Genomic DNA, 17,335 nt, shown 5'->3' on the forward strand with positions numbered 1-17,335 from the left:
GACTAGATTACTGTAACGCAGTCCTCTCAGGAATACCCTAAAAAGAAATCAATCGTTTGCAACTAGTGCAGAATGCAGCTGCTAGAATCCTAACCAGGAAAAGAAAATCCAAGCACATTTCTCCAGTTTTGATGTCACTACACTGGTTACCTGTGTCATTCAGGATTGACTTTAAAATACTGCTTATGATTTACAAAGCCTTAAATAATCTCACTCCATCTTATGTATCGGAATGTCTGACATCTTATATTCCAAATCATGACCTCAGATCCTCAAACGAGTGTCTCCTTAGAATTCCAAGAGCAAAACTTAAAAGAAGTGGTGAGGCGGCCTTCTGCTGTTATGCACCTAAAATCTGGAATAGCCTGCCAGTAGGAATTTGCCAGGCTAATACAGTGGAGCACTTTAAAAAACTGCTGAAAACACATTACTTTAACATGGCCTTCTCATAACTTCACTGTAATTTAATCCTATACTCTGTATATCCAATTCATTATAATAACTATTCATGGTGGCTCTAAAATCTGTACTAACCCCTACTCTCTCTTCTGTTTCCTTTTCTGGTGTCCTTTTGGTGGTGGCTTGCGCCACCACCATCTACTCAAAGCACCGTGATGTTCCAACAATGATGGATTAAAAGCCAGAAGTCTGTATGACCATCATCATCAAGTGACTCCGTGAGAACCCCAACTACAAAGAGGACTATTTCATTTATGTTAGGTAGAATGCCCAGAGGGGACTGGGTGGTCTTGTGGCCTGGAACCCCTGCAGATTTTATTTTTTTCTCCAGCCGTCAGGAGTTTTTTTGTGTTTTTTCTGTCCACCCTGGCCATCGGACCTTACTCTTATTCTATGTTAACTAATGTTGTCTTATTCTAATTACTTATTTTGTCTTTTATTTTTCTTTTCTTCATTACGTAAACCACTTTGAGCTACTTTTTTGTATGAAAATGTGCTATATAAATAAATGTTGTTTTTGTTGTAAGCCGGACCTTGGCCATTTAATGCTTTATATGTTAAAAGGAGGATTTTGCAATCTGCCCTAAACTTAACCGGGAGCCAGTGTAAGGATTTAAGAACTGGAGTTATGTGTTCGTATTTTCTTGTTCTTGTAATAATTCTTGCAGCAGCATTTTGAATAAACTGTAGGCTGTATAGAGAACAGTTTGAACATCCAGTGAACACCACATTGCAGTAGTCAATCCTACTGTACTAGAAATAAATGCATGAATTAATTTCTCAGAATCCTGTTTATTTAGAAAGCACCTTAATTTCCCAACATTTTTAAGATGGAAAAAAAGACTAGAGGATGTTTCTCCTACACCATTGTTTTCTGTTCCTACATCCCAAAGACATGTAGAGTAGATTAACTGGCACTTCTGAGCTGGAACTGTGATGGAGTGGCACCTCTCTAGGGTTGGTTGCCATATTGTATCTTGTGTAGACAGGATAGCCTGTGGTTCTCACAACCTTCAACTAAAGTCATGGGAAGAAGTACACCATATGGAAATTGTTGAATTTTTCAACATTTATCAACAGGTAAACATTCAATCTTCATGCAAATGGTGCCTACAGATAAAGGGGATATTCTTGAACTAATGATACATAATATTGATATGGTGTATTCATTCTCATAATTTAAATTAAGAAAAATGTAGATTTGTCACATGGAAAGAAACAAATCCACCCTGTCATTTATCACTACTTCAAATCCATCAAATTAGAATCAGGTTGTCCAGATGAGATGCCAATAATTAGAACCTCCTTACAAGGTATTCATGTGTGCCCTGTCTTGTTTAAACCACTGTGGTGGACGGCCAGGGACTTTGCCCAGCTGGGATGCCTGTATAATGGACGGGCTGGGGGCTTTATCTCCCCCGAGAGGATAGAGGGCAGCACCACGGATTCCCGGCAGGGCACGCTGGGAGTTGGAGTTTGCCGCAGCCCTGATGGATTCCATGGGTGTTGGCAGGGAGTGCTGCAGAACCTGCACAGCCCTTCTACGCACACTCTTTGGGTACCCCATAAAAGAAGCCAGCCACCACTACTCTGGTAACCAATGTCGGGAGGAAGCGGACGAAGCTTGTGGGAGGAGTGGAGGTGGAAGAAAGAGAAGAAAGAACTGTGTGCTGTGTGGTGCTTTGTACTGTGCTGTATAAGGTGGGGAGCGAGGAAAAAGCGCTTGCCCACTGAATAAAACGTGTGCTGTGCTGAAATTATGGGCTCTGTGTCTGTTGTGTCCAGGGTTTGGGGAGCTATACGCCCTCTGGTGTCCACACCACAGATATTGATGGTCCAGTGCTCTCTATCCTATTGATGTTTGTGGTTGTTGTTGCCAAGATAAAAAGAGCACCCCAAGGCCTCCAGAAAGAAGACTGCGGACGCCTAGGAGTCTGGCAAGGAATTTTAAAAGATTCTAAATTATTTGAGATCAATAATTCCACTGTAAGAAAACTCATCTATAAGTGGCATAGATTTGAAATGACTGCTAATTTGTCCAGAAGTGGCTCAGCGCAGCAAATTAATCTCAAAAGCTGACCGTTTGATACTTAAATAAATATCCAAGAACCTGAAAATTTTATGTTGGGATCTGCAGGTAACGCTTGGTTGAACAGTTGGTATCAAAGTGCAAACATCTACAATCGGAAAAACATCACACAAATGTGACCTGCATGTGAGATGTGCCAGGAAAAACTTTGAACGTCTAGCCAAAGACTAGGCCTTCTGGAACAATGTGTTTTGGACGGGTGCACCAAAGACAGCATTGTTTGGCCGCAGTAACTGTAGACGTGTCTGGCACAAGCGAAGTCGGATTTCCAAAGGAACTTCATACTAACTGTGACGTGTTGGGGTGGAAATTTTATGGTTTGGGATGGATTTGCTGCCTCAGGGCCTGGGGTGCTTCCAGGCATCAAGTCAATTGTGAATTTTGTGTCATATCACAGTGTGCTTGAAGCGACTGTGAGGCCATCTGTCACAAAGTTGAAGTTGAACCGAAAATTGCCCTTTCAGCATTATAATGATCTGAAGCACACCAGCAAATCCACCAAGGAATGGCTCAAAAAGAAGAAATGGAGGGTTATGGTCTGGCCAAGTCAAAGCCTTGATTTGACCCCCCCATTGAAATGTTTTGTGGAAGTTTGACCCAAGCAGCATATGCAGGAAAACCCACAAACATATTGCAGATGAAGGAATTTTGCATGGAGGGAGGAGAAATCAACAGTTTTACACAGTCGATGTCAGAGACTGGAGGGGAGTTATGCCAAATGCCCACAAGAAGCCATTTCTGCCAGAGGGAGCAATGCCAGCGTCTGAGGCCAAGGGTGGACTTACTTTTTCTTCAGTAGACCATTACATCTATTGATGTTTTTGTTGAATAAATGATTGAAAAGGCAACTGTTCCTTGTGTTTTTGTTCAAGTAGATCACTTTTATCTGTTTGCACGATGATCTGTTGTTGACCTGTTCAAATATGTTGGAAAGAGGCAATTTCCACTTAAATTGTCACATGACTATAAATTAGAAGGGTTTGAAATTGGATGGATTGTAAGCGTGATATTCCCCCGTTTTAATCTCTATGCCTTATTTTTAAGTACTCTCCCTTTTGGTTGTGCTGCCCTACTGATTGTACTGCTTTTTGGATTGGCACCATGTACAATGCTGGGCCCTTCTTTGTCACAGAGGGCCAGTGCCATTTGTTGGACCCTGTACTCTTCTTTGTCATTCAGTTTGCCATTTGGGTGTTACTTCTCTGTGACCCTGCACTGGAATATGCTATTCAGATATATGCTGGTAAATGGATGGGGGTCTCATTAATTTTTTATGTTATGTGATCTCATGTTTTCCTATGGAAAGGGCGGAGTGGTGGCATTTACTGGGAAAGGAGCCGTGCAGAATGAACATTAATTAATAAGATTGTCTGACGTCCCTTCCAGGACCTTCTCCTCTCTTGTGCCCACTGATCTCAGTATAGTTTCTAGCTCCATATAACCCTGACCAGAAAAAAGAAGTTCATGAAATTGATGGATGGATGTGTAAATGAATTATTCAAGGGGTTCTTTATTTATTCAGTTTTAATTCTGCCATGATTTCTGAGGATGGCAGTAGACCAACCTGTAATGAAGGCAGAATTGAAACTGAAGGTGTGGGCACCCACTGCCACATTGCTTTTTGATGCAAACGTATTGAAGGCTTTAACTAAAAGTGTTGGAGCAGCAAGTGATGAAATGGGGCATGTGATGTGCTGGGCAAATGGCCATAAATGAATTGTTTGGAAGTGCCAGCACCAGGCAGTGGTGTAGCTGTGAGAGTAGTGGGAGAAACTTGGAGTTCATATGTGGGGGAGAGACCGTTGTGATAAATGAGATATTTGATACAAAAATCTCGACCAAAATGAAATGACCTTCTCTAGGGAAATGTGGATTTCTTGCAGTGCTTTTGTTTAGGCCTGGCTCTCAAAGCTGGATGAAGGCTTTCATTTAAAAGAGTCACAGCAGTCCTGTGAAGAAAGAAAATAAACAGCAGTGGCAGGAAAAGACTAGGCGGCTCTCGATGGAACAAAGTCTCGAGTTCAAGAGCTATAAATAGGGCCACCAGCAGACTAGCTTGTCTCCAGAAGACTTGTACTTCAAAATCCAAAAGAAGTTTTAGAGCTGCCCAGCATAATAAGCTTTCAAAAGTACCTAGTTGTGTGAAGCCATTTTCCTTATATCTGAGTAGATATTAGAGAATGGAAAAATGTGCTCTGCGTTCATAGACTTAAAAAACACACTTGGGAGTGTGCTGCCCACATTGAGGTGGTCTACTGGCATCTGAAGATCAAGTGTGTGTCAGAAGAAGATTATTAGAATAGTCCAAGAAAGGCGTATCAGAGCAAATGCAGTGATACAAGTGGAAAGTAGAGAAACTGAGACTTTTAAAATAAATAGAAGTTTAAATCATGGCCAGATTATGCCCTGCCACATGTTCCAGGAAGCTCAAGGAACCCAGCCGTTCCTCATCCACTTTTGAATACATTTTTAACCTGTGACTAATTCAATTCAAAATGTGCCCAGACAGAATCCACACTCCCAAGTTTGAGTGATTATGGCCTCAAGTGCACTCTTAAAAATAATGGTTGAATAATGGCATTTTATGGTTCTTTAGTGGGTTGTTATTCTGCGTAAAACCATGGCTTGACCAAGCACCATTGCATTCTGGGAAGGGTTCTTTGAAAAACTTGCTAATATACAGAAAAAAAGCTGAAATCTTTATCTTATGGTAGGCTAAATAGCGGGGCCCAAAACATGAACTTTGCCCCAGACACACTGAAATCCAATTGAAGCTTTTGATAACTTTACCTATGGAGGCTTTTTATAGCTCTGGTTTAGTCCCATACCTACTAGGGCTGTGTGACCACCAGGAGGCGTGTCAGCTCCCCAACACCCGACACAGCAGACACAGGCACAAGTCTAGGAACACACACGTTCATTTATAAGGTGGGAAACGCTTCCCAAACCGTTCCCACAAGTAGCACAGTACAATAAGTACAGCACAATAAAAAAAGCACACAGCACTTCTTCCTTCTATCCTTATGCCGCCGCTCCTCCTCAGGCAAGCGTCGTCTTCTCCCTCCCGAGTCTGACTCCCTGATTGAAGGCAGGTGCCTCCTTATATTCAGAATCCCAGGAGCACTTCCAGTGTTATGTAATTGTGGCCAGGGAGTACTTCCGGGTAAGGCGGGTGCCCTATATGAAAGGGCGCAGCAGTTCCTGCAGCACCTCCAGAACCCAACAGGGCTGAGAAGACAAATACCAATTCCCATACAGGCCTGTGGGGATCTTAGGCACTGCTGCACCCCAGGGGAGCTGCCAAATAGCAGCTTGAGGCAGATAGTGGCTTCATAAACCATCTCCCCTGTCCCTCTATTAAGGAGGCGTCCCATCTGGGTAATGATCCAGGCCATTCCTCATAGCTGTCAAATCAAGCAAAAAATAAGGTTTGAATACTCAAATGAAAAATTAGTAAATATTTGTATATATTTGAAATTAGGTTAATGATTCTAGGTGTTACTCGTATTTACAAGCATTTTTATATGTTGTTATTATACTAATGACAGAAACATCAATAATATAAAATGTAAATGTGCACAGTCCTGCCTTGAAGCTGCCACCCATGCAAGCTAGCTGAGAAGTATCCCATTGTAGCCAGGACAGTTTTTAGCCTCCATTGGATCTGCGTACTTCAGATACTATGAGGCCTGCAAATTGCCACCCCCTTCTAAGTGTCTGTAATGCACCTACCCTCTTTTGATCTATTTAGTGCCCGCAGGCTTTTGGTGAACCCAGACATTTATTAACAGGAGTACTCACATCACTGCCTCCTAACCAGGCTCTTCATGATGTGATTTCTACAAACTTTCACGTCAATATTTGCTGATCACTGCCAATTTTTTTTTTTTTTTTTACCAGTTTCTTAGATCTGTTCATCCGGTCCTCGACAGAGCTGTGGGCACTAGCACTTTCAGTTCCTGGTGGTGAACAAGACTTTTTATTTCTCTGGAAATGTGACACACCATCAGTTCTGAATATGCCAAATAATTTTAGAAGCTACATTGAAATCTGTTGATTCATGCACTTTCTGAAGCCGCTTTATCAGTAATACAAGGATGCGGGGTGTGGTGTGTGCACTCTTGCACAATCATTTCATTAATTAGGCCTTTTATTTTGATACACTATGTTGCCCTCAGCTTTGTTTTGTTTTTTTTTGGCAGCTGCAAACTCCTATCTCTACTATCCTATTTTAGTTTAATTTAAACAACTGCATGTATTTAAATAATACACTGTTCAAAAAAATTAAGGGAACACTTAATCATTAAAGTCTAACAGCAAGTCAATTAAACTTCAGGGATATCAGCCTGTTCTGTTAGGAAGCATAAGCAATTGTGAATCAACTTCACCTGCTTTGGTGCAAATGAAAGTGACAACAGGTGAACTGGAGAGCCAACAGCAAGACACCCCCAAAAAATGGAATGGCTTTGTAGATGGTGGCCACAGACTATTGCTTTCTCCTTATCCTTCCTGACAGATTCTTCTCTAGTTTTGTGTTTTGCTAGTGTCCTTGGGCCTCATGTATAAACTGTGCGCACAAAAATGTTGTGTATGCCCATTTCCACACTCACATCACAATGTATAAAAACTAAACTTGGTGTAAAACCATGCACATTCTCACGCCAGCTCAATCCTTGGCGTACACAAGTTTTCCGCTCGTTTTTGCAAACTGATGGCACCCAGCGTCAAAGCAGTGCTACGGTTTCTGTGTGGTTTCCCTTTATTTTTTAGATTCACATCCCTGACACGGCTTTATCAAATCCACTGAAATTAACCACATATCGTTTTTTAGTTAAATGCATCCGATTGTAATCGACCTGTAACAATATAATGGTCCATGGAATGGCCAAACTATTCCAAATACCATAGCTGCTTTAGTGTTGCTACTCTCAGTGTTCCACTCAGAGTATTTTAACCCACTGTATCTGAGTGTGAAATCAAAGCTCTACAGCAGCTGATCGGAAAGCTCTATGGCAGATTGTGTCAAAAGCGGGGAGAATTATTGTGATACAGTCTCAAGCACACACTGCCTCAGCCATGGGCACAGTCTATTTGAACTTCTCCCATCCGGCAAAAGCCTTTCCTGTAGGGACTTCACGGTTCAGAAACAGTTTCATCCCAAGAGCTATAAACACACTCAATCAGTCCATCAAGTGTTCCCGGTAGAACTGTTTGTACTTATAAGTACAATTACCTCACTTTAAACTTGCATTACAATTGTAATATTGCACAACCTGAGCCACGTATGTTTTCATATTGTATATTTGTCATTGTTTTTTATCGTATTATTATTGTTCTTGTTCTTATTTTACCATTTTATAGGAAAATACATTTATGAAAGATTTGCATATTGAATCTCATTGTACCATACAATAACAATATAGGAATTCAGTTCAACAGAAGAAAATGCATATTTACAGATGATGATGACTGGCTTCTAAGTCTGTTTAGATTTCCAGGTGCTATCTTCTTGTAGCTCTTGATATCATTTTTAAGATGAAATGCAGTAAAGTATATGTATTACATTATACAGATAAAATGTTAACATCATTTAAATAATGTATATAGTACTGTTAATAATTAAATGTGTGGATATGGTGGACAGCAGTAGCGATGAGCTGGCACCCCATTCAGTGATTGTTCCTGCCTCGCGCTGTATTCTTGCTGGGGCTGGCACGACACTGGGTGGATAGATGGATGGAATAATTAAACATATACTAAGAAGTTATTTCAATGTTCCTTAAAAGTTTTGAAGAATTGGCATTCTAAGCTTACAGATGGTTTGACATCTATTACAGAGCTGATTGTGTGGCGACTGGGTACTTGGAGAAAGAAAATAATGGACAGGAATTGGGGGTTAGTATGTTTGAGAGAGACAGTACTGCTGCAATATATTATTTTGTTGAGAGTCGCGCACAGTACAGCAAGCATCTTGCGGGAAGCAGGAACAATCTCTGGATGGGGTGCCAGCTTGTCGCTACCACTGTGCCACCGTGCCCCCATGTTTAATACATGCTTTTATTCAAATCATCATGAGCATGATATCAAGTATACATCTTAGTATTTAAATTGTTCAGAGAGCTGTAATATCATGGATGTAATTTATTCTGTGTCCTGTCGGCATAAGAGAAAGCCCGTTTAAGAAGCACGTAGTGATTCACACATATAAGAGTACATAAAAGAACACATAGAATACAAAGCATTTAATGTGCTACTTTGTTACTTTATTTGAGAAACTAGTAAAGTAAACTATTTTAAGATGAAGTTTATGACATTCCATTTTAATGACAAAATAAACTATTTGATTAAAGTGGAAATTTTAACCTTTTTTTCTACTGTGTCCCTGTTTATTTTCTTTTCTATGTACACCAATAAGCTTCCATATGACACTCAGACGGTGGGCTACGACTCGCATTTTCACGGCGACTTTATTTTGGGCACTGTGCGACTTTGTGAACTTGAGCTTTCAGTTTCTCCGACACCCTATGTCACTCTATCAACTTCCTTTTGTTGTTTATACCACTGTTTAAACTAACAAATAGTACATTTTTCCTTGCCTCCACTTGGTATTTGCTGAAATTCTTCTATTTTCCCTCTTGCTTTTGCCATTGTCTTTTCACAGAAAGCTGAACTTAAGGGCTATTTATATTGATTTGCATATTCAAAGAGGCATAATTTTGGCAGGAGACGGGGTGTGGCGTTAGGTGCTTGCACATGCGATACATATCACACTGACCAGGATTTATGTAGCGGAAGAACGTGGAAGTTGGTGTACACACAGATTTATGCATCTGGATTTTTTTGTGCATACGCACATTTCTGTTTTTGTCCGTTCAACATGTTTTAGTGTGAATTCTATGTACGGCGTTATACATGAGGCCCCTTGTAACTACTGGTAACACAAGGTGATACATGCAGCTGATTCAGGTTACACAGGTAGTCCAGCTCCTCTGTGCCATCACAATAAGGTCTCAAGAGCATGGAGGAGATACCAGGAGATGAGAGGAGACCTTGGGAATATGCGGGCCAGTCAGTGGCATCAATGCCTTTGACATCCAGAAACTGCCTGACCATACTGTATAAGGCTGAGCGTTATCCTGCACCAAGAGGAACCAAGGGCTCACTGCACCAGTGTAAGGTCTGACAATTGCTGAGAATTTCATCAGCAGTGAGAGTACCGTTGCCTAGCATGTGGAGGTCTGTGCAACCCTCCAAGGATATGCCCCACCTAGACACTGACCAACTGTCAAACTGATCATGTTGGATAATGTTGCAGGCTGCATAACATTCACCACGGCATCTCCAAGCTGTTTAATGTCTCGGTGAAGAGAATAGGGTGCCAATGGAGGAGCTTCCAATTGTGGTATTCTCTGGTTAATGCACAGCTGCACAGTGATTGGCTGAGGATTTTGGGCCATCATGCCACCCTCATGGAGTCTATGACAGTTTATGACCGTTTGATCAGAAAAATGCACACCAACAACCAGCTGGAGATCATTTTATAGTGCTCTGGCAGTGCTTCTCTGGTTCCTCCTTGCACAAAGAAGCAGATACCGCGGTGATACCCTTCTACAGCCCTGTCCAGCTCTCCATGTTCTTGAAACCTTCTTACGCTGGCATGTATGGATGGTGTCATCCTGGAGGAGCTGGACTACCTTTGCAACCTGAATCAGCTACACATACCACCACATGCTACCAGTAGTGACAAGGACAGCAGCAACATGCAAAACTAGAAAAGAATTAGTCAGGAAGGATAAGGAGAGAGCAATTATCTGTGGCAACCACCTGCAAAACCATTTCCTTTTTTTGGATTGTCTTGCTGTTGTGTCTCCAGTGCACTTGTTGTTCACTTTTATTTGCACCAAAGCAGGTGAAATTGACTCTAAATTGCTTGTGCTTCCTAACTGGACAGAATGATATCCCTGAAGCTTAACTGACTTGGTCTTAGACTGATGATTAAGTGTGCTCTTAAATTTTTTTATACAAGTAGGTGATCCTGCTGGTAAGAAACAAATATTTAATTGTTATGCATTAATATTATTTATAGGTAAATAATGTACCCATATACAGTATATTGAGGCCAGGTGTAGGAATGACAGCTCAAGACAACAGAAAAGATTTTGGGACACCAAACAGTTCATCCCTTTTATTTGCCTGAAGATAAAAAGAAAAGAAAACAGCAAAACTTGCACTTGTAGGCACATGTCCCTTCAGCAGGTAATCATAATTACACTAGATATGGGGTTTTAGTGTCTTTAGTGGAACTCCTTCTTGTGGGTTGCACTGGCCAAAAAGTGACACCTGCTTCCAGGATGCCCAGGATCTTATTGTGGCGAGATCAGAAGAGATGGCACTAAATGCCTTCATCAGGCAACTTCTCTGCACTATGAAGAAAATTTGAGAAGGTAGTTTTGGTGGCAGAACCCCTCTCTCATCTTGGCGGGTTATCACATACCTCGACTGAGCCTGCGAGGATGTCCTCTGACATACATGCATGACAAAATATTCTTTAATATTCCCATTCTTTTTGGCTTTCACAGTAGAGATAAACTTAATAATTATATCCTTACAGGCTGAAAATAATAAATATTCCTGCCTTCTTTTTACACAACTAAACAATATCTTAACATTTTAATATGACTGTTATACTCTGGATATGTTAATCATAATTTCATATTGTTTTTCTTTGTTATTCAATTGTTGCTGGCTTTACACCCATATTCAAATAATTCATACGTGAGCATCAGTAGGCTTTGTGCCCTAGGAACCAAGTTAGCCAAACTGTTCTATAACATTTCAGTAATTATTGACTGCTCTGATGCTGATCTTTCTAATCATAAAATAGGTCATTATGATAGCAACTGATGAGAAGAATTCATAATTAATTACAGAATTACGGTATATGAGGGTTCCTCTAGAGCACATCGTCATCTCATAACAGGCTTAAGTTTCAAGTTTGGTATTTTTCCATCCAGTCGTTTTAGCTCGAGACTATCCTCAAGAAACTGTGACACACAGACAGACGCACACCCATCATCGAGATATCAATGTTTTCGGTATCAGGGAACTCTAAAATGTTGAGATCCGTCAAAAACTGGAGACTGAAATTTTTGACGAATCTAAAGCTTTCACACTTAATCGTGGGTGTGACGGTGCAAAATAATAATGATGACGTGGAAGAATGGACAGGCCTGCAGCATTAAACTCATTAAAATTGTTTAAATTATGAAAGGTTATTTTTATTTCTACTTATGAACACAATACAAAAGTGTAATTGTAATATTTCAATCGGGTCAAATTTCAGTACAAAACTGAAAAGAGATTTAATTTAAATTTAACAAATTTCATGTTTAGTCAATCTAATATTTTAAACATGCAAATAAAAGAACAGTACATATTCATTCACTTAGGCAGAACTTCTCTAGTTTTTGTCACTTTGTCACAGTTTTTTGTTTGGTGGCCTGTCATTTATACACTTTTTCTGTTGCATTCCCATAAATCCTTTGGCAGTCGTCCTCCATCATGCTGATGTCCCAACGTCCCTGATAACTTCTTTCCATGTCCTTGATATTCTGATGGAATCTTTCACCCTACTTTTCACTCACTGCCACAAGCTTCTCAAGGAAAATTCTAAATGTGAATCCAAACAATAATCTTTGAGATTCACATTGCAATCCAATTCCTTAAATTTAACCAATATATTTTTCACAATTCTTTATAATTTAGATCTGTATTGTTACCTAAAAACATAACCATTGTTTCTTTGACTGATACCCAAGCCTCTTGTTCCAGGTCATTCATTGCACCATCTCATTCTGCATCAGAAATCAGTTTTCTAATAGTAGGTCTGGGAAAAGAGTTGTCCTCTGTCAATGTATCCTCAGATAACCCCAGAAACGTTCAGTAATAAATATATAAAACGGGGCTCCATCCTCCAACAGGGCTTTGACAGACTGCTTCATTAAACCAAGCAAATTATGAAGCGCTGGGAGCAGCACTGGATGAGGATCTCCCAAGCAAGGTCTGGTGTTTTAGGCACCAAGCTGTAGCTTTTCACTAGCGGGTCAATCCTTCTGAACCCAATCTGCTGTGTTCTACTGTTTTGTTAATACAAACTCTCCATGAACTTGGCAAAAAATACCTGAAGTATTCAGTCAACCTCTAGAGGCCATAGTATGAATTAGAAGTACAACAATCAACAGCAAAAAGAGAAACACTGTCCTGATCATTTGCAAGTGCACTGATCACGTGCCCGAGTCACACTGAGGTATGTTTGCCACACTCCGGTGAGATTTATCATTGGTGGGGATGGACGGGCCCAGACCTGCTACTACCTGCTGTGGACTCATCATCATGTTCAAGTCCAGCTACTGTATATTCTGACTTTATTGTCAAATAAATAATGGTTTTGCTTTAAACATAGATTTTAATATTAGAAAATATTACATTTACATGTATCTGCTTAGCAGGCAGTTTTATCCAGAAGAGATCAACGTTATCAAGTAAACAGCAGCCTGGGGGAACAAGTCTTACAGGACAAGGGTATAACATTAATCATGAGTGAAAAGCTCAAAATATATCAGGTTAAATCCCTAGGGTTTAGTTCTAGAGGAATTCATTAGAGAGTCTTCAAACGCATCTTAAACACATTGAGGGAGTCACAATTCTGAATGGAGGTGGAAGCTAATTCCACTAGACAGGAGTTACACATGAAAAGAGTCTGGACTGAGATGTGATATCCCACAGAGGTGGCATCACCAGATGCTCTTCATTAGCTGACCAGAGTGGTCAAGAAGGTGCATAGGACCTCAAAGTGTTCACATATACTGTATATACTCGTGTTTAAGTTCTCCAATGGATAAATCAGGGCTTGATTTTACAGTATAATTTCCAGTATTTTATAATGTCGGTCATATAAGTGGAATGCAGAAAACTCACCCTATTGGTCCAAGAAATTATGATATGCTAACGCCCACCTGAGAGAGTAACCACAGAGCACACGGCCTTTTTTTCTATGTATTGTGCCTATGTGACCACACAGTAATACCCAAACTATTCTGAAGTGACTTTACACTGTTTTCTGCTTTTTGTATCTCACACCCTCATACACCTTTATTGTAAGAGCATCCCTTATCTATGATGGAGCGTTCGATCAGAAGAAAATATGAAGCTGGTTTTAAATTAAAAGTCATTGAAGTTGCGAAAGAAATTCGTAACTGCACTGCTGCAACAAAATTCAATGTGTCTGAGAAACTGGTTCAAAATTAAGTGTCGTATTCTTGAACGGGCGTAGAAGTCAGGTCTTGAAACCTGATCGATTTTTCAGGTTTCAAGACCCAACTTACACGTGAGTATATATGGTATATATAGAGGCGCTGACCCATTGACTACACTGTAGGCAAGCATCAATGATTTGTGACCGTAACAACATGGTCCCTGAAGGACAGCAGGTCCTTGATCACCTCCCTAATGTTGCACACCAACTTGGTGGGTGTTAGTGATAATGAGCCAAGCTGAACAGAGATGGGGTGCTGAATGGACGGTTGAACTAGGATAACAAGAAGGTCCATCTTTGCCAGGCTGAGCTAGAAATGGTGATCCTTGATCCAGGTTGCAATATCCGTGAGACACGCAGAAATTCTGTCTTATACTGTGTGGTCCTCTGAAGGGAATGACAGGTGTAGGTGACTAGTATTAGCAGAGCACTGATTTGAGAAGTCATGGGACAAGATGATGGTACCTAATGAGGACGTGGATAGAGAGGAGAGGGCCCAGCTCTGATCCTTGGGGCACTCCAACACTTGTCTGATGCACCCTTGACATCTCTCCATTCCAGGGCAGGTCTGCCCAAGAGACAGGACTCAAAACACTTTAGGGCAATCAGAGTGATGCCAGCGTCAGAAAGGGTGGCAAGGAGGATCTGATTGTTGACCAATGTGAAGTCAGAGGACAAATCTAGCAGGATTAGGACAGAAATTCAAGCAAATTATCAATAAAATAAAGGATTGACATTTCGAACATTTATTTCGATAGTACATTTTCATACACAGGAAGCAGTACAAAGTGTTTTACAAAATGTCAAAGAAATAGTTGCAAGAAAAGATAAACCCATTTAAATTATATAACAGTAACAATGAATAAATAACACACAAGAAATAAATCAACACACACTTACATAATATATATAGAATTAATAGAAAAGTGGAGTCCTTATATATTAATAGATTTGTTTTTTAAGTTTTTAAAAATGAGTCCGATGTCTGTCTATATAGTGTGAAGAACAAAAAACACCTGCAAGTGACAGCTAAAAAATGTGTCTTGTGAAAAAATGTTATGTGATGGACAAAAATTATTTTAATTTATGAATTCAGTGCGCAACAATATACAGTATACGGATCACATGAAATAATCAAAATAATTTTTCAACGTAACCCTGTGATGTTAACCGTCTACTTCCAAATTAAAAACATCCTATTTGAAGGAAGCTTGCAGGAAAGAAAAGCAAGGACGACTAAGTCCTCCACCCAGCAGAGGGCAGTAATACGTTTAAACGTGTAAGCCGGCATTAAACATCTACAAGTAGAAAAACAAAACATTTCCAAAATGATTTAAAAGATAGTTGATAGTCAGATTTTTGTCCCGCGTACAAATCGTTCTGGGTGCTGTTTATCCATATGTAAATCTTGAGAGCTTCGTTTTAGCTGCTGGATTTACAACATCCCAAAAGTCAAGCAATTACTGGCGTGAAACGGAGTTGCCAGATGCGAAGCTTTACTTCGTTCGAATACATTTCTTGTGATGATAAGTCGTACATATGGAACCTTACAATTTGAAGTTAATGGACAGCATGCCCACGACGTGAACAATTCATGTTTCAGAGCGTTTCATGAGGAAATGTGAGTGCGGCCACTTTAAGAAAGAAAAAAAAAATTGTCTCCTCCACCCACTTTTTGAGTGTTGAGTAGCTCTGTACTGCTGGCGGACCTGACGCACTTTTTGTTTGTTTTTCCTTTTATCAGCAACGTCCGTTGCTTACCAGTACGGATCTTGAAGTCTTCTTCTCATTTTGTATCGGACGAGCGAACAAAGAGCCCGGCACTTCGTCATTATGAAAGCCGTGCCCTGTGTATTCGGAGGATTAATCGAGCTGTTGGTGGTACTGGGCCTTGTTGGACTCGTAGCCGGTGAGTTGAGGCCTGGGTGATCGATCCGGGTGTATATGAAATCTATTTAGGAGTTCAGGTGGGTAGTGAAGTGGGAGAGGATAAAAGGGGCAAATGGGCCGGCGGGTGTGTCGCTACCAGGGTTTCGGGGCTCTGCCGTACACAGAATGGGGTAGCTGTGTTTGGTATACTGGTGTGTTGCACCAATGTGGTTGTGCCAGAGGGATCGGTAGAACCCAAAATAAGTTCGGTACGCTGTGAAGATTATAGTTTCGAGTGAGTGAGCGCGTCTGCCCCGCCCCGCACCTTTGTGGCGTTTTTCTTTAGCATTCTGTCCACATTTTTACCAGCATCCCCCTCGCGTACGGTAGCACGTGTTAGTATCATATTAACAGTTGATCCTATGATATTGTCGAAACCATAGTATTAAGGGTCGTTTCTCAAGTGAGAGTTAAGAAAGCTCGATGTTGCCTGTGTGCCCAGAAGGAGATGTTTCGTATCGCAGGGCATCAAGAGGATCATCAAGAGGAACGCAGTGCGCAGCTCGATGGTAACTCAGGTCTGTACCGGGAACTGAGAAAGACAATTGCGAGAGCTGTGAGAGCAGATAAAGAGGCTTTTATTAGAATCTGTTATAAAGTGACACAATCAATGGTCTAGTGAGCCACGTCCTGCTTACAGAGGAATCGAAGCATTACGCACATCCGAAGAGGCGCAGTCAGGGCGGGTGATGACCTGTCCTTACACATGATGCTGCAGTTTTGACCCGCTAGGCTGGCTACTTTGAGCAGCTGTTCAAAGCTGACACACGCAAGCACATTGGACATCTCCGGGTCCACGGTTCTTGAGGCCGATCCTCCAATTAGCTGTGAACCACCCAATTTCACTGAGATGGCACAGATGGTCAACCAGCTGAGGGGAGGGAAGGCTGCAGGGATCTGTGATATCCGGGGTGAACTTCTCCAGGCAGGTGGTAAGGCTGTCCTCCTTGCATTGCGAGCAATCTTTCCTTCCATTTGGGAGACGGGCGTCATCCCAACTGACTGGAAAATGTGACTTATTGACCCTATCTAGAAAGGGAAGGGTGATCGCCTGAATTGGGGGAACTACAACTGCTCTCAATGCCAGGTGAGGTTCTTGCAAGGGTCATCCTCTGTAGGATCTGTGATCACTTGCTCACCTACTAGCAACTGGAGCAGTCTGGTTTCATACCTATGAAATCTACCATCTACGGTGTGGACGAAAAAGGCACACTAAAAAGCAGGCAGATAATATTTTCTCAATTCTCTGTATTTATTATTTATTTTATTCGGAGTCACAGTAAGTAGAGATTCAAAAGAGCATAACTTGTTGCCGCAAAGCTCAATTGAACCCTGATCAAAAGCCAGGAGGGGTTTTTTATACTTCAGCATCTCATGATTAATAAGACAGAAAGAACATCCTTATCAAAACAGTAAAGTTAAACAATATGTCTGTTGAGCTAAGCATTATCTGTGTTCTCAAAGCTAAGCACAGGAGAGACGCCTTTGCATAAACGACATGTACTTTCTGCAGCCTTGTGACCTTGTCCCTGAAATATTCACTC

The 17,335-nt window shown here is 41.0% G+C and overlaps 1 protein-coding gene across 2 annotated transcripts in view; it reads left to right on the forward strand.

The window, feature by feature from the left end:
- The window catches only part of LOC114647906 (C4b-binding protein alpha chain-like), a 522,597-nt gene that overhangs the window by 445,993 nt on the left and 59,269 nt on the right, over positions 1-17,335 (forward strand). The window contains exon 1 of one of the 2 annotated variants that reach the window (XM_028796599.2): positions 15,520-15,771. The exons of the other annotated variant lie outside the window; for it this stretch is intronic. Coding sequence (XP_028652432.2) covers positions 15,696-15,771 — 76 coding nt within the window. The 5' untranslated portion in view covers positions 15,520-15,695. Of the gene's footprint in view, positions 1-15,519; positions 15,772-17,335 lie in introns of those variants that run through there. 2 annotated transcript variants of the gene reach the window in all.

Source organism: Erpetoichthys calabaricus, chromosome 3 (genome assembly GCF_900747795.2).
Source record: "Erpetoichthys calabaricus chromosome 3, fErpCal1.3, whole genome shotgun sequence".
In the NCBI taxonomy this organism is placed as follows: Eukaryota; Metazoa; Chordata; class Cladistia; order Polypteriformes; family Polypteridae; genus Erpetoichthys; species Erpetoichthys calabaricus.